A 23,041-nucleotide genomic window follows, 5' to 3' on the forward strand; every position below is an offset into this window, starting at 1 on the left:
GAGCATCACCAGGGAAAGTCCTTGGACTCCCTGCATACTAGAGCACCCCTCCTATTCAGAGGGCCTGGCCGCCCCAGCCTATCAGCTGGCTGGCGCATGCGCAGTCCAAGTCCTACGCCTGAGGGTGGGGGCCAGAGATTCAGACTCAGGGCTTAGGACTCACAACAGGAGCCACAAGGCTTGCTCTCAGACTTGGTCTTGAAGACTTACCAACATCCCTGGCATGGGTACTCTGTCCCTCGGTCCCTATGCCTTCTCGCAAGTGTCACATGCCATCTCCTACCCTCCACTGATTATTTTACCTGTGAGTGTTTGGTATGGGACTTTGAACCCCGAGTCCTATTCAGCTGCTCTCATCCCCCCCATCCCCGGTTTCATTAGAGGGCAATACATCCAAAGGTAGAGACCCTGGTTTTTGTACCACTCAATTTATGTGGGGAGCCCCCATGGAGAATGGGCTTTCCCTCTTCAGACTCATCATCTTCCCTATACAGAAAAGTGGCAGGCATTGTGATAATGCCCACAGGATCAGAATGCTTCCCTCTTTGTGTGAGGTTTTACTCCCGGATACAAAGAACAGAACAGGGACTCAGTGGTTCTCCTGTGCGCTGTTCCTCCTCTCCGCGGCTAAACTGTCCAAAACAAGATAACAATCATAGCAGAACACTGGTACATACATAAATATCCTTCTTGGGGAAACGTGGGCTTTGGGGACTCTGGCGGAGTACACAGTGAGTCCTAAGAAACATACAAAAGTTGGAAACCCACTCCTCTCACCGATGCATGCTTCTTCCTCTGCTTTGTGTGAGTCACACTCCCAGATGAATGGACTGCATGGAGAAGTAAAAGGGCGCTCAATGTGTTTATCAAAATTCCAGGGCTCACCAAATTCATCTGGATTCAGGAGGCTTGTGGGCCTACATTTACACACTTCATTCTGTTAACACAACAGTTAAAACCAGGATTTTTTTTTTGATTAAGCAGTCACTTGGGAGTTCGTAAACAGAGCTTCAAAATGTCATATAGGTATATATTTTTAGGGTATATATCCCAGTGTCCCCATCCTGGCTCAGGGACTGTAGGAACTGTAGTTTAAAAAAAGAGTTTATTTTCCCCATTTCTGATTTAAAACATCACATTTGCCATTTACATATTTAAACATTTCCTGGCAAAGTTCCATATTCTTTTTCAAAATAAATTATTTTTGATTTGTATACATTTTGTTTACTAGAAAGATTTGCTAAGTCATGCAAGATATTAAAAATTAAATTCAAACTTTCACGGTGATATTAGCACTTTATATGAATAACCCAAAACTAAATTATCAGACTTCTAAGTCAGGTGTGCAAAGTGACACTGTGAGGTCATACAGTAAATCTAATCATGGCCACAGTCATGAACCTCTTTTAAACTGTGGCTGGAAATCTAAGTATTTGTTCCACTTAAAGCACAGTAAGTTCACACTTCTTGAAAAACAGCCCTGAGAATTGCTTTATGTTTGGGTGAAAAGTGGATAGCTGATGAAAAGAGGTGTCAGCTTCTATATAGTGACAAGATGAATGGAATAGGCACCAAAGCTGTACTAATATCAAGGTAGATCATCCTAGGCACAAAACAAAACAAAAAAAAGCAACACACACACACACACACAAACACACAGTAATTTCACAGTTTAAATGGGTGAACTTCTGAATATTTACTCTCTATTTTTAAAATGTTTTACATCAGAAATAGAAACTCTTTTAAATGTGTATTTGATCAGGAAGGAGTTAAACAGTTATCTTTGGGAGAATCATTTAATTTGATCCTGACTGGTAGGATCAAATGTTCACATCTCCTACCACCAACACCTTGTAAGAATGTTTACATTTAGAATGTTCATGTTGCTAAGAAAGCCAGGAAGTCAGAGGTTTTTTTGCCTCTCATATGGCTTTTTTCAAAATCAGTATTATCCACATTGAATTCTGGATTCCTTCCAATTTAAAAGGGGGAGGGGCCGGGACTAACCATTCTATTTCAAGGTGAGCTAGTTTGATCTTTTCAATGTATTTGATCTGTTTTAAATCTGCAGACAGAAAAGGTTGCTGGTGTCTGCATGGGGAGGCAAAACAGTTTTACTTTTACTAAATCATGACTCAAAAACAGTTACCCCAAACATCCCTAAATTTGACAGTGACAAAGAGCAGACAATCTAATATATCTGTGCCAAATTTGGCACTTTTCTGAGGTCTAGTTTAAAAATAATTGTTTGGGGCACCCCTAATTTTTCAGTTGGCTTACGGAATGCTGAATTGGGCTGTCACACGATATGTACGGCTGCACTCTCATGCAGCAATAATATGCATCACTAAATGTGTGCCAGATTTCATACTCCTAACCCAAAATACATGATTTAAGCTTTACTGCTCTGCTTATTCCTTATTGTTTTATCCATCCAAAAAATAACAAGGCACATTCAATGGAGTTTCCAAGAACCCTCATGGAAAGGATATCTGCAGTCTTACAAGTGAGGTCATTAGCCAATTGTTATTTGCTTCATTTCATCCTGCAATTCTTGATTATACACAACTTGAGGGCTCCCTCAACTGAAAGGTGTAACACACAAGGGAAAAGCTGGTGATTGTATTCCCACCAAGCTCCTTCCTCTTTTCACTGGCTAGTGAGAAGCAGCCCTGGCTCTCCCCATTATCCGAACCAGACCATTTTCAGTCATGTGCAATTTATACAGATATTTCAAATAAACCACATACTATCTTCCGCACAGAGAAGGTGAAAAGTCTTTTAAGGGTTTTGTTTCTTTTCTTTTAATATGTTTTATATGGTCTTAATATTATAGCTGTATGTTTTATAATATTTTGTAAGCCACCCAGAGTAGTGGCATGCTCACCAAATGGGTGGGGTATAAATAAATAAATAAATAAATAAATAAATAAATAAATAAATAAATAAATAAATAAATAAATAAATAAATAAATAAATAAATAAATTCAGGAAGGGCAGACCCTACCATTAAGCAGAGTGGGGCAGCCCCCATAAGCAGCAGATGCTGGAGGGGGCACAGGGAGGGCAAAAGTTTTTTTGGGGGGACACAGCTGTATGAGCCAGCTGGCCTGTCTTGTATACACTATTGTCGTTTGCTGTCCTCAGGTATGATTGAGGAGACTGTCCATTCACCCATGAAAAAGTAAAAATAGAAAGGGGGTGGGGCATCCACTTGTCCTTTATCTCAGGCACAAAAATGTCTTGAGCAAGTTCCGATTTGAAATAAATAGAACACAAAATCTCAAATCTCCTGGCATCTTTAAAAAGTTAAAATATTTGGGATAGCATATAATTAGAACCTGTTACTTCAAGTGAATGAAATTTTATCCAGAATTTCAGGTACAGTGGTGCCCCGCATAGCGACGATAATCCGTGCAGCAAAAATCGCTGCAAAGCCATTTCATCGCTATGCGGTTTAAAAAAGCCCATGGGAATGCATTGAAACCCCTTCAATGTGTTCCTATGGGCTTAAAACCCAACTTTAAGCAAAAATCCTCCATATGGCGGCCATTGTCACTGCCCGGTAAGTGAGGAATCCGGGTGAAAACACAGCAGGCGGCCATTTTTTTACCCGGCGGCCATTTTGGAACCGCCGATCAGCTGTTGGAAAATCATCGCTATGCGATGATCGGTATGCGAAACAGGGTACCGATCATCACAAAGTGATTTTTTCCTATCTAAGCGATCGCAAAAAAATCGTCGCTATGCGGATTCGTCGTTAAACGGGGCACCCGTTAAGTGAGGCACCACTGTATATAGAGAGTACAGTAGGACCCCCATATTTTCTGGGGATTGATTCCAAGCCCTCACAGATACTGAAACCCACAGATAATAGCAAACACTATTAGCATGATAAAAGGGAAAACATTTTTTTTCAATGCATTACCAGAACTGGCCACGAGAGGGTACCAGAGACCACTAACAAGTATTCATAGCAGTGTCTCTGGCTCCCTCTAGTAGCCAGTTCTGGTAATACATCTGAAAATAGTTTTTTTTCTGGATTTTTTTCTTTTACTGTTTCTAATATTTTCAGACCGAGGATAAATGAATCAGTGGATACTGATCCTGCGGATAAGGGAGTCTTACTTTACACATGAGTGTTAGTGGAAATTAAATGCTGAAAGTGGTGGTACTGACAATGACAATTACATTATTAACACCAATCATTCACCATACATTGGTTACTTCCCAATAGGGACTTCTGATGAGGGAAGAGGGCACTCCATTTGAAATATTTGGGTGAGGTGCCCCCCCCATCATGGTCCATGAGTCACACACCCTCACTAATGACACAAATGTCCTTATACAGGGCTCCTTGAGGTTTTTCCTGCACCCAGAATGACTGACGTACTACCTAACCCTTCAGAGCACAGAAGAAGTGCAGCTGTCCCCATATAAGACCGACCTGTGTACGGAAAGAATTGTACATAGATTCAGCAGCCTTTTCAAACTAGAAGTCATTATAGGGCTTGTGTGGCTGATCAATTCCTTGATTCAGGCCAGGATTTTAGATTGTCCTAGGCTAAGCACAGACGGCAGAGATGCTTCCCTTTAGGAATGTCTTTTTATATTTTTGTATTGTATATGTTATATTAGCCAAGCAAAGGTCAATATAACTGTGGCTGTATGCAAGGAAGAAATTATAAAATTAATTTTACATCTTTTGAGCTTGGCAGGAATCCAGATCCTCCCTTTTAAGAGTTCCAGGTCCCTGCATGCAAGAAATAGATGTAGACTTTTGCGAACAAATTGGTTTTCACTGGAAGTCAATAGAATTAGCAGGGGAGTATTCACAAACAGAGTTGGCATTCAAATATTTTCTTAGTGTATATAAGTATATATTATCTATACAAATAGACATAGATAACCATATTTCAGGATGAGTGGTTATGCATGATGACCACCAATCTTTTAAATACAGATTTGAAGGTATTTAAATCTCAAATGTGTGTCTGGTTACATATATGTAATTGTAAGAGGGACTAATTATCCATGTAGTTCATGTGCTGATTTTTTTTAATGAATTTTGTCTGAATCTTCCTTTTCCTAAATAAATGGTAATCATTATTTGACAGTCATAAACTTGTGTTTCTCTTCCTCTTCTAACATAGGTCTTTTATCCTCACACACAACCCCATTCCCAGAGCTGTTTTCATCATCATCATCATCATCATCATCATCATCATCATCATCATCATCATCATCATCATCATCATCATCTTAGATTATTAAAACTCCTCTGGAAATGTTAAATACTTTAATGCCATCAAAGTTTTTTGACAAATGACTGGAAGAAAATCTTTCCAACAGAAATAGTTGAGAAAGGAGAGGACAAAAATAACAGATTTTGAAAAACAAATGTTTAATCAAGAATTTTTGGCAAGGCTCCAGTACTGAGCAGTCCTTGGCAGGTGCCATCCTGAGGAGCAGGAAAACTATTCCAACAGATTATTCAGTTGCAAAATTATGCAGAAAACAGTCTGTGTTTTCAAGAAGCAGTTTATAAATCACTGCATGACTTCCTTTTTTAAAAAAAAGAAAGAAAGAAAAAGAAACAGAAGCTGGCAGTTGTATGAAAAACTAAGCATTGTGGGGTTTTTTTAATTGTCAGACTTGGATATTTAAAGTAACACCTTGGTTCAGTCTATATGTCCTTTGACATTTTATATAAATAAGATAGCTATTGTACTCAGGACTTCGTATTACTAGGAATATCAAAACAATGTTTAGATGAAATAGCTAAAACTTTAGCAGAAAACTGGAGGTGCAGTTCTTATACATGCTTGCTAAGGAGCACACTGAACACAATGAAACAGCTGTTTTAAAAATTGCATAATAAAGTATGCAAGATACCCTGGAAGACTGCATTCCTATTCACACTGAACAGGGAGTAAGCTTCATTGAACACTGTGATGGTTACTTCTGAATAAACATGCACATTATTTCACTATAATAAGCTTTCCCCCAAAAAACATAATACAAATGTGCCCAGCATTGGGTTTAAACTTTGTTTGGAAATACAGTATCTGAATTGACTTTGACATTCTCCCCTGCAATCCTGGAATTCAGGGGAGTTTGGCAGGTTGCAAGCTTTTATTAGTCTTCTTGCAAAAACAGAAAGGGTATCATTTATTTCTGTCATTCTCTATACCGCTTTGGGTGTCACTTTCTAGCTGTGCACAAACTGGAGGTGGAAGTAGAGGTGGTATGGAAGGAAAAGCTGATTCTCCTTGATTTGTAGGCAGATAAAGTCCTTCCACCTTTCTGACGGTCAGCCTTCATAAAAAAATATTTACCGTATTTAAATTTAGGGTGTCCCACAAGCCATCCAGTTTTTTATGGAGTTCAGAGGTCACTGAAATGAAAAGGGAGCAAGGAAGTGACGTAGATGATTTCTCATTTGTCATCGATCCATGTCTTTATTGCAAATTAATGTATTGCTCGTTTTATCCCTTTGTGAGTATTGGCGTGCATACAAAAATAAAAGGAAGCCAAACAGCAGAGAAAGATAAATGGATCAGGCATGTTTCTGTGCTTGACTAGACTACAGAGCTAGTCGCTCAGACAGCATAATGTTGCAGTCAGAATATTAAAATATTCCACTACCGTCACAAAATTAGGTGCACAGGCTTCTCCAAAGGTGATGAGCTGCCTACAGGGACAAAGCTTCATGCATGCTACTTTTAGTGAGGCTGTCATGTATCAGACGGCACATGTGACACACATGCATTAGAAAAAGACAATTGGCTGATGTAATGCCGTAGGAAGCAGCAGTGTGCCCATTCTGGATGGTGAGTCGGAAGACACAGCACAAGGAGGAGTAGCTAGGATGAGGGGTTGCTAGTGCTGGGTGCTGACTAACAGACACGCCCAGGAAGGCATTCACATGGGCACATCGCAGGAAAGGAACCCAGGCAGGGTTGCAACTCTCTGTGTCTGGTAAGGAGGCATCCAGGCATGGGTCAGAAGGAGGGGCTTGAGGTGGTTTGCCCCAATGGACCAGCCTCTACTGCAAAGATGTCACAGTAGCGGTCATTCTGTAACCATTCCACCTCACGTGTTATATTTGGCAATGAAGCATGTCCCAACTATCCAATATTTTCTATCTATAATTTGCAACCTATCACTCCTTGGCTGGAATCTTGTTGTTTAATAATAACAACAATAAGGCAGAGGGTGGGATCAAAGGAGGGAGGACTGTGGCACAGACTGAGGGGCCTGAGACTGAGGGGCCAGCATGGACCCTGGAAACCATCCATAGTGTCCATGGGATCATCTGATCCAAAGAGAAATATAAAACAGGCTATGAATCAAGCCACAGTAAAACCGAATTGCTCCAGTCCAGGTTGCCCGCATAGTCACAGCCTATAAGTCACAACACAGGGCCACTGAATCAATGGAACTTAACGAAAGAATGGACTCAACAAATCCCCACTAGAGATGGGCATGAACTGCCAGTTCAGTGGTTCGTGCCGGTTCGTTTCGTGGCTTCACAGGTGTTAGGCACTTCAAAGCCTTGCCTCCTCTGGTGGGCGCCCACTCAGAGGCAGCGGCCTGGTTTCTCTGCCCTGCCTCCTCTGGGCGCTGCCTCTGAATGGGCACCTGCTGTAAGAGGTGGGGCTTTGAAGCACTGAACACCTGTTTGGCTGCAAAACAAACCAACATGAAATGCCAAACCAGGGGTTTGTACTCATCTCTAATCCCTACTGATTCAATGGACCTGCTCCAGTTACAATTTACTGTACTACACTAAACAACAAGATTTCAGCCCTTGTGTCATTTTTTTTACTACAACAACAAAAACAACATTTTAAGAAGGAAAAGAGAAGCGAGGTACATTATGCCTTTTGTCTGATAGCATAAGGAGTCACAGCCTGGGCTGAAGGAAAAGAGGGTGCCTCCATATTCTGAATACAGAATAATCTCACTTTGATATGACGTAAGTATCTTCTAGAGAGCAGTGTTTCCCAATCTTGGGTCTCCGGACATTCTTGCACTACAATTCCCAGATGCCTTTACTACTTCCTGTGCTGGCCAGGATTTCTGGGTGTTGTAGTCCAAGGACATCTGGGAACCCAAAGTTAGGAAGCACTATTCTAGAGCATCACCTCTTTTCCAGCCCTTCCCACAAATGGGCCGCAGGGGCGTTCTGGAAGTAAGAGTAGGTTTATCTGACCTTTCACTGGCTGTTTCTCACTGTCCCATCACCCCCTAAAGAGCTAAATATTCATCCCTTCCTGTCTCCTACCTGAATCCTTGCTTAACCTCAAGCTGTTAAGATCTCTTTCTTTAGGACAGGCTCTTCCTTCCCTCCTCCCAGCCATGTCCTCATGCCTTGCGACATGGTCTTCTGTCTAGTTAGGACAGACTTTTCTATCCAATATCTTTTCTAAATAAAGTTAGGAATTGTTTGTTGTAAGCTCAGCTTTCGTCTGGTTCATTGCTCCATGGAAAAAAGAAATCTCCTAATAGAGCCTCCCACAGACTTAATAGTCAGGATCAATATTCACAATATGACACTCACTGGTCAAGGAACGATATCTTTCCTCACACCTGAGGGTGGCAGGGCAGTCTGGAGTATACAGTATAGGGCAGCCTGCCCGCCACACAAAGCCCTGACATATCCTTGCTGCTTTCCACCCCATTCATATCTGCCGCCTGAGGCAGCTGCCTCACTCTGGTTAATGGTCACACTGGTCTTGCTTTGGCCCTTCACTCTGGAACCACCTAGTCTTATCTCCTGTCAGAAATGAGCCCTAGGAAGGAAGTAATACTATGGCCACATGTGCAGTTTTCCACCTCAAACGTATTCCATTTTGGCAATGGTAGCTAGCTGTAGGTTTCATTTATTTACTCTGCTGGGTGAGCACAAGACATCCCACAAGCATTAAAAATGCACATCTTCATCACACTATCTTTTGAATATTTCCAGAAAAGGTAGGTAACCCTTGTGGAACCTTAAAGATGAACATATTCAGCTAGTGGCATTATAAATCTGTCCATCTTTAAAGTGACACAACGTTTGTTGACTCCTTCAGAACCTTCTAGAAGTGATCCTTGTATAAGTGAAATGATCACACACCAACTCTGGAGCTTCCATATTGAATCTTTAGTTAACTTCAGAACTTGGGAACTCAACATATAGCCAGGATTTCTGAACTTTTCTATTTCCCCCTGCCATCCTTAAGCTTTGCAACGTTCAGGATGAGGAAGAATGATAGGGAATCAAAAACTCACCCATGTACAATATTTTAGTGGCCCGATAAATATATTTTACGGACCTGTTATTTTTGGATTGTGTACATGAATGTCAAAACTGTGCTTCTTTTTAGTCTACACATGCTTGCTCATCTCTATTTGAATGATCTTCTATGAACCAAACGTCACATACGGAACTGTCATTTCACTTCACAGTGCTTTTCAGGGGAATCGGTTTATACACTTCATCTGCCAAGTCATTCTAAGTAATCCAGCAGTGGGGCAGACTAGAAGAATGATGTTTTAGCAGCCTCTTTCACAATATGATTCATGTACTCTCTCTCTCTCTCTCTCTCTCTCTCTCTCTTTCCCCTCTCTCTGTTCCCTCTCCCCTCCCCACAAATTCTGGAACATTCCAGGCAGAAAATCGGGCTCTGGTTACCTTGGTGATACACTGAAGATAAAAATTACACATAATTGTTGCTGATGTCAGAGCTCTTACATTGTTTCCAAGGTTACAAAGTACCTCAATTAATTGTGATGTTTTATTTCGCCTTTATATTGGAAGGTTTTTCCTCTTGCTCCAAGTAAATTGTTTAGAAGAGCAGGTTATCTATCTAGGCCTTAGCTAATAAGGCATTCATAACCTTTCAACCATCTTTGATAATGATGGAAATTTATAAATGGAAAATGTGACTTCCTAAATTGTATAGAGCAATTTGTTTCTCAGGCTAACTCATTCCCAGCACACACTGACAAAAGAACATCACAATCCCAAGCCACAGGGATCTATGTTCATTGGGGGGGTGGAGTTTTGTATATTTCAGTAACGACAATTTAAGTCAATAAACTAAGGAAGAGGGCTTTACTGACTACTGGCCATGGTCACACTAGAGAACTCCCCCCCCCCCGGTTTTTTCACATCTTCTGCTTCCTGTAGAATTTTGCATTGCGGTCACATGACATATATCCCATCATAGTGGTTCATACATTTTTTAACCATTTCACATTTTTTTTCATTAAATTAAACGTGGTACATTCATCTGCACCTCTGCAATGGGGCATATCTCTTCCCCTTTTTGTGCATTTATCTGCCCCCCCTTCCCCCCCTTTTTAAAAAAAATTGGTGTGTTGACAAAATGTCCTTGCTGGCCACATACTGATCTCACCCATTTCTTCCTGTTTCCATGCTTCTTTACCCCTATGGAGGAGAACGCACAACACACTGCATTGGTGGTCAAAAGACAGTAGGGGGGGACTAATGCTTCATATTTGACAGAAGCATACCAATGCTCCAACATTCCTATGTGAAGATAATAATAATTTAAAAAGACAGTTGAACTACAACGGGTGAGGGAGGCGCGACCGAAAGCTAGATATGTAGGAAATGATTCAGTTTTGGAGTACACACACAATAAAATGTTGGTTGTACCGGGCAGTGAAATGGGGAACAAATATAGTAGTAGCCTCCCAGCAGGCTGGATTTGATGCAGAGATAGCACAAAGGGGAAACGAAAGACTTGATAATGGCCGTGCATCATCTGAACCCCCCCCCCCAAAAAAAGCATTGAAATTCACAAAGAGTAACTTGGAAACATTTTGCTGGTGTCATCACAGCCTTTGAAAAGTCAAGAAAAGCAAGCATGTGCAAGTTTTTTTAAAAATAAAGTATTTGAAAACAGGAAGTGCTGCATGATGGGAAACATGTCCAGACCTGGAGCTCTTTATAAAATGGCCAACGTCTCTCTGAAGCATTTACTCTAGGCTGCATGCTTGAGCTTGGGGCTCCTAAGCCTCGTGGCGCAGTGGTTAAAACGCTGTACTGCAGCCAAAACTGTGCTCACGACCTGGGGTTCAAATCCCAGGTAGCCAGCTCAAGGTTGACTCAGCCTTCCATCCTTCCGAGGTCGGTAAAATGAGTACCCAGCTCGCTGGGGGGGGCAATGTGTAGCCTGTATAATTTTAAAAATTGTAAACCGCCCGGAGAGTGCTTGTAGTGCTATGGGGCGGTATATAAGTCCAATAAATAAATAAATAAATAAATAAATAAATAAATAAATAAATAAATAAATAAATAAATAAATAAATAAATAAATAAATAAATAAATAAGGAAAGCTCTCGGGTGCACTAGCCAGCAGAGGTGGTGGTGAAGGCTTCTGGGAGTTGTAGTCCAAGAGTATCTGGAGGCCTGAGGTGGGAGACCACTGATCTGGACCACATAGGTCAGTTTTTCAACAATTATAAGTGGAAAACTATATAATCGCTATCTCACATCCTCCTTGTTACACACTTTTGGATCAACCCCAAGCCCCAAACTGATTGCCACTACTGTAGATGCCTCACCCAGCTTTAATCACTGCTTTTATGCTCCGTTCCTTCTTTCTTTCCTTTCATCCTTCCTTCCCATATATCTCATTAGTGGGCAACCTCCATTGGGAAAGCCGTTCGTCCCCCATCTTCTGTTACCACAAAAGGGCCTCAAATCAGTTTATTATAATGGTTGAACTGGGACTCGGGAGATGGAGGTTCTAGTCTGCACTGAACCACAAAACTCATATATGGCTCATATATGACTTTGGACCAGTCATATATGAGCCATGTATCTCCCACTTTGAGCTCACTGAAGGAGAGGCAAGATTCTAACCTGACCCTAACCCTAACCCTAAACTGATCTTAGACCTGCAGGTCTGGAAAGGACCCTATGGATCATTAAGTTAAGTCCCTTGCAAGAAGACCCAGTGGGGAGTTGAATTCCCAACTTCTGGCTCCACAGCCAGAGACCTAAACTACTGAGCTATCAATACAACGGCAACTTATCAGTAGTTCTTAGTTCACCATAAATAAACCTCATGCTGGAACCGAGGCACAACCAGGCTACCTTAAGGAAGGCCGCAGTTAGCGGCTGTCCACCCTGCCACCTCTGAGGGTTCACTATTTGGCTGCACCCATACTGCACGGGCTTAACCTCGTCAGTATGGAAAGTTTCACCAGAGCAAAATAAAATTTCAGTCACTGTATTGCAGCAGCTTGCACTTATTTATAGAACAGCTTCTGAATAGTTGTAATTTATATAGGGATCAACAAGCGGGGGGGGGGGGGATGTGTGGGTCTACATAACAGGAAAAAAGGCTACATGTGGCTTTTCAGAACAATACCAGCAGCCCACTTAGTCCCTATTTCAAATGGCCTGAATCTACAAGCAATGCCAGCATTTGCCTTTTTTTTTTCTCTACAGGTATGATTTTTGCACAGGCATTGATATTTGTTCAGAGAAAATATAAAACTCCAGCTGCCTCTGGAGAGCTTTAGGAAGCAGAGCTCAGCAACAAAACTGAAAAGGAATGTGACATCCTTTGGTGTGTCTATTTAAGGAGAGTTTCATTTTGCAAAGCAAAAGCAACGTTTTTTCCCATGCTTGGATCCTTTTTTGGTTATCTTCAAACAGTTCAGTAAAATAAACAGTTGCTAAAAAATGTCTTTTTAAAAGCAAACGATCTGATGAGAAAGATGCATTTTTAGGTTTGTAGCAGGAAAACTGAATCCAAAAAGAGGTTTCTTTATAGAAATCTGTGCTCCAGTGAATGGACAAAATGCTGCTATGTGCCCAAGCAGAGAAGTAACTCATTTAGTCCCATATGATCTACTCCACCTAGAAGCTCTTTGGATCTCTTTCCTAACCCTACCAGACAAGACAGATGAACTGACGTTGAGTTGGATTCAACCTGGGACCTGTTTTGTGGGTATTCTTGCTTGAGTTTTGTTGGAGTTTTATTTACCATCTTGCATGCTTGCTGTCCGCTGTTTGAGGGACTGAGAGGGACTTTTCAGGGCTGGAGTGATTGCCTATCTATCCATCACTAACCAATCTGCTTTTTTTTTAAAATGTAGATTACTCTGTTTTGTCCCATTTCTAGCATGTGTGAACAGACCCTTCCCAATTTTCAAGGCTCCTTCCAATTGGAATTTTGGATATTGTGAAGTGGCTTGATGAGAGAGCCACTTGAGGGGATCAGCAAATGGAACTCTTCCTCTGCTCCTTGACAAAATTACTTTTAAGCCTCTAATAAACTAAAGAAAGAAAAAAATGATGATGATTATTATTATTTGGTTTGTCTGGAGGGCCAATCAAGAAACTGCTTGCAGCTGAATTTGTGGATTTGACTGCAGGCAGTTTCTTGACTGGTCTTTTAAGGAACACCAAAGATATTTTATTATTTTTCTTTCTTTTAAGTGATGCAGCACCTCAGCGAGAGTCTACCAGAGTCTTAAAAAGAAATTTCACTTCCCAAATGTAAAGGAGCAGAGGGAGTGTTCCATTTGCCAATACCCTCATGTGGCTCTCTTATTAAGCCACTTCACAATATCCATAACTTCAGTATGCCACTTGGATGCAAGAATCACACCTCCACCAGACCCCAGTATAGACAAGTCCTCACTCTCACCCTCCAAATTTGTTTCGCTTCCTCAGCTTGAGAGTACAGTAGAGAACTCCTGTTCTTTCCATGCAGCTTATCAAGTAGCTAGTCGACTAAACTGGCATTGACCCTTTTCTCCCCAAGCCATTTGAGCTGCTAATGAGGCAAGGTGGCTGCAGATGGTTCCAGATGGGATATAAATTTCACATATTAAGATCATGGAGCCCCATGAGCTCAGAGTACCAGTTCCAACATCTGTAAGTCCACTGCAGTCTCCTAGTAGTGGCAATTTGTGGTTGAGAGAGGCCAGTACACCATCCCAGTGGACTTAAAGCTGTTTCAGCGACAAAGATTTTTGATCTCTACTAGGTTTGCTAGTAGGTTTCCTTCCATTTGTTCATCCACTGAGGTGATTTCATTTGGTCTCTGTTTGAAGCTATTCTGAGGCCTACAAAGCTGGTTGTGCTGAGCCTTGTAAACGACAACCAGTGCACAATCCTTTTAATTATATGCATCAGAGAGAAGGAAGCCCATAGTTACAGGGAAGAGTCTGACTTCAGGAACAGATAAGGAACAGGAGGCATCGTCTTAAAGCAAATGCTAGGATTTTACTTTCCAATAAACACACAGACTGCTTCATCAAAATAGATTTTTGGGCCTAGCTCATAAATCTCCCAAATAGGGACCTCCAGTGCCTACAGACAGAGATAAATCATACTGAGAAGACACTGAACCATGAAATGATTCTGTTAACATGTCATCTGTCTAGAATATATTTTCAAATCTTCAGCAGAAGGGTCTAAATTATGAACGGAAGGTGGTCAGCTTTGGCAAAGTTGGCAATTTGGGATGTGATATTTTTAACCTCATCCATCTGTAGGTGGATGCTTCAGCACATAAACATTCGGCAAACGATTATCCCATGCCAGCTTGTCATTAGAGCTAACTGTTTCAAAAGTGAAATACGGTTCATAAGTTCTTCACACAGTATTTATCTTGTGCAAAGAATTACACCTTGGAGATAAAAAACTTCTTCAGCCATATTCTTTTGGGAAAGGTTAATGGTTCAGGTGGTGGCGGCGGGAGTGATGATGATGATGGAGCAAAGAGGAAATATATGTTTATATTGTAGATAAATAATTCCTGACTATGAATCATAATATAAATCAAACAATTAAAACATGATCAGGTTTGAAGCCAGAAAAAAAATGGTACAAATAGTAATAGGAGCATCAGAGTGTCCCAGCATTAGAGTCACAAGAATATAATCATCTCTGGGATTATGCCCATTAGCTTGCTTGGTGGAAAGATTGGTCCTCAGGACTTAGACATGGGACTCCTTTGAAACCTGATTTCATGAACATGGAAAGACTACCTGAATCACCTCTGCAGCATTTACAGCTCTAATCACCGATGATCAGTAACCATCTCATTTCTGGTGTTATACCTTGACCACACAATCTTAGGTTTGGTTTTATTACCATTTGAAAAATTGGATTTGCCTTCCAGAACGACAACTCCCATCATCCCTGACCATTGTCTATGTAGCAGGGCTGATGGGATATGGAGTGCAGCAACATGTGGAGGGCATTAGATTGGGAAAAGCTGAATGGAAGGCATGGAACACAGCTGCCAGAAACGGCACACATAGGGAACAATTGCCCCTTGTTTTTGGTATGGTCACTGGGAGGGGGGAAGTCCTGTCACGAGAAAGTACCAACTCTTCAACTGTCTGAATGGAAGAGAAACCTCGAAGCCCACACCTCTTTCCTTCTACCATTTCGTACTGTAATTTTACATGTAATGACATGGCAGTGGCAGTGTGGTATGATTCACATAAGCAAGAAGGATTTACGTTGCTTCTAGACAAAGGGCTTATAGTGTTAGCAATTTGAACACTGTTGTGCAGCTACTCTCTCTTTTTTTAAAAAAAAATCTCTAACCACTGGGGTTGTTGTTGTTTTTCCCCCTGATAAAGATGGACCTAATGTGAAAACACACAAGAGCCACAAGCTGAAAGCAGCCGTGCCTGGGCTGCCCTATAAAATTCTGTGACAAGAGCCGATGCATTTATTCGGGAACTAGCCACAAAATCCTTTCTGGCTAGGATCCAGACCCAAGCAGAAGAAAGTTTGAGCTCATATTGTTTGCCTTGTATTCAGGTCAGGATTGTGACCCTCCCAGATCTCCATTTCCAAACCAAAGCCTGAGATGTTCAGATGTGTTCAGAGCACATCTATAAAGAAAAGCAATATTTCAAAGCCCTCTCAGATGTCTAGTGCCCTCTTCTTGAGAAGAAACCAGAGCCAGGAGCGCTACCCTGGAACCTCTTGCCATTCAAACCTTGCTCAGGTGTTGTAAAACCTGGTGCCATGAAGACACTTAGCGGGCAGAGTCCAGGTCGCCCACATCCTATCCCTTGTGGCATTCTTCATGGTCTCAGCACCTAAAGAGACCTGCTGGTGTTGCAAGCTCTAAGACAGGCTTTCTTGAATTCTTTCCCCCTTGTGCAATGCCAACACATCACCTGAGATCTCCCCTTGCCAGACCCGCCTCTGAAACAAAGAGAGAGAGGAGGAAAAAAACATAGGCAGAGGAAGCAAGGCAGGGCACCCCCTTCTGATCATATTCAGCAACAACATTTGTAACACCTGAAGACAACATCAGCAAAAAGGAAAACACATATGTTTTTCACAGCATTATCGGTTTGCAGCAATGCACGCACCCGCACGCACACTCTGGACTGTTTGCATTCTGCTACAAAATGAAAAGGGATGGTGATGTGAATGAGATGGGAGGTCTAGCTGTTCCACGTTCATTTTTAGATTAATGTAACGTAAAAGGGTTAGATTAATATAACGTAAAAGGGAGTGCGTTTGCTTTGGCGGGTGTGCATGCATGGCAGCTGGCTCTACCCTTGTCCATGTCCTCTAGACCTTTGTCCGCCTCTTCCGCTTCCCTCATATTTAATGAACGCCTGAAATAGGATGTCTTGCTCTGGATCTTGGGACGCTCTGCAAAGTGGAAAAGAAACTCAATATACACAACCAGGTTGTGATTATGAAGCCGTCTTCTTTTTCATGTGGAAGAGCTGATGCTGCAAAAACTGTACTCTGAACTCAGAGTTTTAAAATGTTATTTTTCTGAACTACAATTTCCAGAATCCCTCAGCCAGTACCACCGAGAACTCCACAGCCTGGGAGATTCTTGGAGCTGCAACCTCCAAAATGAACTTCCCAAGCTTTTATGAATATATGGAAACAGGGGAATAGAGTCAGCCAGTTTTTAAAAAATCCCTTTCTGCATGTTTAATATACACGTTTTCTGGCCATGCTAGCTGATGGGAATTATAACTTAATGAGAGGAACCTCTCCTTTTTACTGTTAGCAATCATGTTATGTCTCTCCAGCTGGCTAGATAGCTCTGTGGTTTGGGGATCTGCCTGCGGAGCCAGAAGTTGGGAGTTCGATTCCCCCACTTGCCATCTGGGAAAAGAGCTAGCCTGGGTAGCCTTGGGCAAGCTACACAATCCCATGGCACGTGCCCCCACAGAGGAAGGGAATGGTAAACCATTTCTGAGTATTTACTTAGAACAACCTGAATAGGGTTGCCATAAGTCAGAATTGGCTTGATGGCCCAGATTATTATTATTATATATTATGTCTCTCTGGACAACACCAGCAACTGTGGCCAGCAACATTTCATGCCCAGCCAATACTGTACTCATTTCTAGCCCTCCCTTTGTTTCTGGGTGGTGAAGTTCATAACCTCCAGAAACTGCTGAAAATGCAAATAGACACAGATTTGCCAGCTTCTATTATGGAGTAATAGGGTTGAAATCATTTCAGATTACTGAAAACAAGGATGCCCTATCCCAGCCTTGTGCGTGGCATTTATGACTCCTCAATCAGGAGGCAGACCCGTCCAGTCAGCAAAAACGGCCATGGAGAATTAATGAAGTCAAAATAATAAGAAAAGAAAGGGAATTGCTTTGCAGAAATGGGTCAGTTACAGCAAATCAATACTTCATATTGTTGCTTGTCCTGTTTCTGAACTCAAGCAATTGCTTTGTGCTTCCAGATCAAAATCATGCCCGGTTCTGTTCTATTTTACTATAAATCACAACTAGGAAAAGTAACTTTTTGGACTACAGCTTCCCCCTGCTGAAGTCTCCCAGCCAGCCTGCCAAGGTCTGGCATGACGCTCCACCTAGAGGAGCTTCCCTGCCCCCCCCCCATGCAAGCTGAGGCCACCTAGATCATGACCCAAGTTGGCCACAAAGAACTGAAGCCCTCTACGGATGGCCCTCTGCACCAACACGGAGGCCCCAATCCAGACCAGGCCCATGAAATAGCTATCTGAGGAAGAAACTCTCTGCCCACAGAGGCCAGCCATGTAATTAATTTGGGCCTTGTACCGCCAGCTACAGAAAAAGAGCCAGTCTTCATCCTCCTCCTCTTAGAACTGCAGAGCTGGAAGCGATCATCAAGTCCAGCTCCTTTCAAGGAGGCCCTGTTGGGAATCAAACTCCCAGCCTCTGGATCTACCTCTAGAGACCTAGCACTCTTCCCTTCCTCCCTCACCCACTGGGTAAGCCAGAGACTTCAAAAGGAGAAGCCATTTCTATTCAACATACACCTTCTGTTTTACTTAACATGTCAGAGACATCTATAAACTATTAGGGCAGTGGGTGAAAAAGGAAGGCACCTGGTTGTTGCTAGGCAACCACCCATACGTCCACCTCTGCTTCCCCAATTTCCAGCAGTAGTAGATGAATGTACTGGGTTGTGTTGTTCTTATTTCTTTGTTTTTCTACCTGTTGTCTGTTTTTTTTTTTTCTACAGAACCAGTCTGAGCTTCGTGTGAAGTGGCGAGTGAGGTGGGGGTGTGGTGAGTGTGCCAAGAAAGGGAAGGCACACTTGTCTTTACAAAATGAACACTGGACATTTCAAAGCATCCGGCCAGTGGAACAGACAACCTTGAAGGCAGGGACATTTTAAAACAAAAACATGTTTGCATTCAATGCTGCTTCATTCCCATCATAGGCCTCTCCAAAGAACAGTATGGAAATTTAAGGGGTTTGTTTTCGGGGGGAGGCGGCAGCACAGGGCGCGCTGTCTACACGACTGAGCCATCTCCTGGACTTTCAGATTAAAAGATGACAACTCGTGTGCTCTTTACTGATCTTGACAAACAGCATCATAATGAGATCAAACCTTTAGACTCTGAGCTCGTAGAGAAGTTGCCAAGATTTGCTGTCAGAAATGAAGGACAGGCTATTAAGCCTTGTATTTATACGGGACTAAACAGTGAGTTTAATAACTAGACACCCCACAAGATATTATTTCATCCTGCAAACATACATGTGGCTGGGTAGAAAGAGATAAATCACAGACTGAAAGGCAAAAGTCCGGTGTGTCACATCCCACAGCTTCCCTCATCACCTGCTGGTCTTTTATAGCACTCCATCAGGAAAGCGGCTTACAGCCTAGATCTGATAAAAATTTATGGATGTTAGTTTCGAAATGGGGAGCCTCCCTCGTGGCCTTAATTGGTGCAGCCCTGCTCTATACATGTGCAAAGGGCAAAAGAGAGAGATGAACTGCTGCTTAAGTTTGAATAATTTTCCAAAGGAGCCTTGGTAGCTCATGTCTGGATTGTGTAAAAGAGATAATGTGATGCAGAATGTTGGAGATTCTCATCTGCATATAAATAGAACTAATCAGAAATGCAAATAGCAATCAGGGGAAATTGTAAAAAGCCCCATGACAATTTTGCAATTGTACAGATAACAAAAGGTCAAATATTTTCATTTTCAGTGCTTTTAAATCGCTGATAGCCAGTGGCTCTCCCTTCTTCTACTAAGTGGAATAGGGAAGAAGCAGACCTATTCCAACTGAGAGTCAACCTAGGGCGGACCCTTGAGGGAGGGCCGTCCATTTCTGTTAATAACTGCACTATAATTAATTTATTTTTCACAGGATTGGTTTTTTTAAATAATCCTAGTTTCTTCTACCAAAACACAAATAAACACAACTACCAAAAAATCCACATCTGTGAAATAAAATGTGCACTGGGATTCAGATATGGTAATAAAGAATATCTTATTTTCTACATGCAAATAAGCACTAAAGAAGGAATAATACTGGTGATTTACAATACTAAACAGTTTCAAAATTATATTTGCTGCTCAACAATCCATAATGAACCAAACTCTCTACTCTACAGCACCTGAAAAAGACAAAAAAACACCCTAAATTAATGACCTTTACTTATTGATAAATTGAGTTATTTCTCCATTGTGCTTTGTGAATGTATACGGAATCTGTTCTAATGATTCTATATGATCATATCTTAAGGGGAGACTATTAAAACATGAAGACTTTTATTATAATAATATCTATCTACGCATAAGCCAGGACTGACAGGAGTCTTCTTAACACTAGCATCTCTCCGCTCATATTTCTCAATTAGGCTAACTTACCATGCAATGATGCACCAAATAGGCATTTTCACTGGCGAAATGCAGCTGTCTTTGTGAGCAATAGTCTAGCGAGCCAAGAGAGCCACCTAGCGCCATACCTTGGGATCTTAAAAAGTGTTTTCACCGGATGCATGTCAAACAGAGGTGGGTCTCCATCGCCCAGTTCAATAGCAGTGATCCCAAGAGACCACACGTCGCAGCGGGCGTCATAGGAGTAGTCGTACTGCTGTTCACACGCAATGACCTGTCAAGATTAGAAAGAAAGAAAATATCCCCTGAACTTTCTCGGAATCCGTAATCGCTTGACTGTCCAAGCAGATCAGACCAACAGGCAAGATCTTGTTACCAGTTCCATTTCAGCTCTATTGTGTGCGCACACCCCATTCACACTTTTCTGTCTGTTATAAGTAATAAGCGTCCATCAAAGAATCTTTGATGTGGTTCACAGGATGTAGCAGAATTAAGAATTAAATTCCTGATCTTGAAGAACCGCAGAAGAATGTTAGCCTCCAAAATAGGCTCTATTTTATTTATTAGTTATTTTATTTTATTGGATTTCTACCCTGCCCATCTAGACCAAAGGTTTATGGCAATTAATAGCATTTTGTTCTAAAAACAGCACTGATTTTTCCACTCCTTTGCTGCTGACCTTGGCATGGAAAGAAGACTGTTTGAACCTAAAGGAAGAACAGGATTCTCCAAGAGGAGTCCTTGTAACCTCCCTCGGAACACACTATTGCAGTTATTGGTAGCCACTTGCCCATTTTTGTGGTATTCCTCAAATACCATGAAAATGAGACTTTGTTATTTTATTTTATTTTTATTCTGCCTTCCTTCCCCTAGCAGGGATCCAAGGTGGCATGCAAAGACATTTAAAACCCACCATTTAAAACATACCAATGAAAATTTAAAACTATTGCTTATAAATATTTTAAAATATTCTTTAAAATGATGAGTTGGCTCTTAAAAGGCCTCCCCATCGTGGTTGCTGGTTGATTCCCGGGAAGAGCTGGAAGGGAAAAAGGAAGAGGCCAACAGCATCTACTGAGGGAAGGAGTTCCATAATCTGAGAGCAGCCACAGGAAAATCCTCCCTTGAGTCATCCTCAGACATGCTTATGAAAGTGGTGGGACCAAAATATGGCGTTCACTGAAAACAGGATGACATATTTAGACCTGCAAGAGGTTTCGCATCTAGAATCCCTGGCAAATGAACCAGCCTGGGTACAAAATATCTTGCCTTGAAATCCCAAATTCACTGAAATCAGACATTCCAGAGCAGGAAAACATTTACCCACATGCATTATCTAGATGGTTGTTCGGACATTTATTCTGCTCTGATTCCAATAAATATTAGATTTGCAGGGAGAAATGTGAGGAGAGTTTGGGAATTAACATACAAACTAGCACAAAACCAAGAAGGAATAGGCGTTAGAAAGGGACAAATCACAATAAGGGGAGCTCTAAGGGCAAAGAACTACCGTAACTGGATGCTGTTAAAGATTTTCCACGATGATGAACACAAAGCTATCGCGTGCTGCACCTCTTCAGTCTCAAAGTATGGAACACATGCCTATAAAGGATAGCCGCAGGCATAAAATGTACGACATGGAACGATTACGACTGTGGAGCAAGGCTGGCAGGGGACTTACACTGTACAATTAGTGCTTCTGACCCACCGAGCTGGACGGAAGCAGGAGTGTAAAAGGGTTGAAACTCCTGGAGTAAAGCTGGCGGCGTCCATAGCTTAAGCAGCTCATGAAGTATGCCAACAGCGTTCTCCAAAAATGGATCAATGCACCCAGAACTGTGAATACAGCAGTATATTTTCATCCTTGCTCCAAAGAGATTAAAACAGCTAACCATTAAGTAAATAAAATAAAGCCTCTAACTTTCCCAGGCAGCTGCATTGTACGGATTCTACACAAAGCATTGTTCAGATTTTGACAGACTGAGTCTCTGTAGCTTGAAATAGTTATTTTCATTTCCCATCTACTCCTGGTGGTTTATTTCTTCCAAGCACTTTGAAAGCAGCTTTCACTCCACTTTTAAAATAGCAGGTTCTTCATCACAAGAGTCTTCTTCTAAGGAATCAATCATCCTCGTATCTCTCCTGTATAGTTCTTCAACATATTGTTTCCACTTTCCTTTTATTTCACTGTAGTCAAATAGTACTGTATCCTGTTGATATTTCAGCATCAATAGTCTAGGTTTAAATATCCCTTTCGTTTATTGGATCCTAAGGAAGACATATCTTGTTTTTCTCTGGGAAAAGGAGCAAACTGGGCCATCCCCATCCTGGACCAATCTTTGGGACAAATGCTCATCTGATCACACCCTGAGTCTAGTCTCCTAGTGGCACTGCTCTCAGCTTCTCTTACTCACTGAAACTTACTATGTTGAGGTGTGCACCTAAGCAAGGGTTATATACAATTAGGATGTTCTAAATGTACAGAGAAGGAACAGATAAAAGTCTTCTCTTAGTTCATTACAGAACAAGCTCTCAGGGATTGGAGTCTGTGGAAAGCTTACACCATGACAATGTTTTACTCTGTAAGAGGCCACAAAATGCTTCACTGTTCTATCTCAACAGATTAATATGTCTATCACAATGAAAGTATACACAGAAAAAACAACAAAATCAGAGGCTGTTCACAGGGGTAGCTCATTCCAAGTAAGGGGGGGAGGGTTTTCATCCCAAAGTATCAAGATCTCTTTCTCTCTCTCTCTCTCTCTCTCTCTCTCTCTCTCTCTCACACACACACACACACACACACACACACACACACACACACAGAGAGAGAGAGAGAGAGAGAGAGAGAGAGAGAGAGAGAGGAGCTTGGGCTACAGATGGCCTATGGATGTAAGATTCCTGGCAGCCTATCTGTGGCTATGGTCAACA

General features: G+C 41.7%; 1 protein-coding gene across 5 annotated transcripts in view; it reads right to left on the reverse strand.

The window, feature by feature from the left end:
* MYO3B (myosin IIIB) overlaps window positions 1-23,041 on the reverse strand; it is a 324,047-nt gene that overhangs the window by 249,642 nt on the left and 51,364 nt on the right. For all 5 annotated transcript variants that reach the window (XM_078394391.1, XM_078394389.1, XM_078394393.1 and 2 more), the window contains one exon: window positions 20,239-20,384. In XM_078394391.1, coding sequence (XP_078250517.1) covers window positions 20,239-20,384 — 146 coding nt within the window. The remainder of the gene's footprint in view (window positions 1-20,238; window positions 20,385-23,041) is intronic.

Source organism: Pogona vitticeps, chromosome 1, assembly GCF_051106095.1.
Source record: "Pogona vitticeps strain Pit_001003342236 chromosome 1, PviZW2.1, whole genome shotgun sequence".
NCBI lineage: Eukaryota > Metazoa > Chordata > Lepidosauria > Squamata > Agamidae > Pogona > Pogona vitticeps.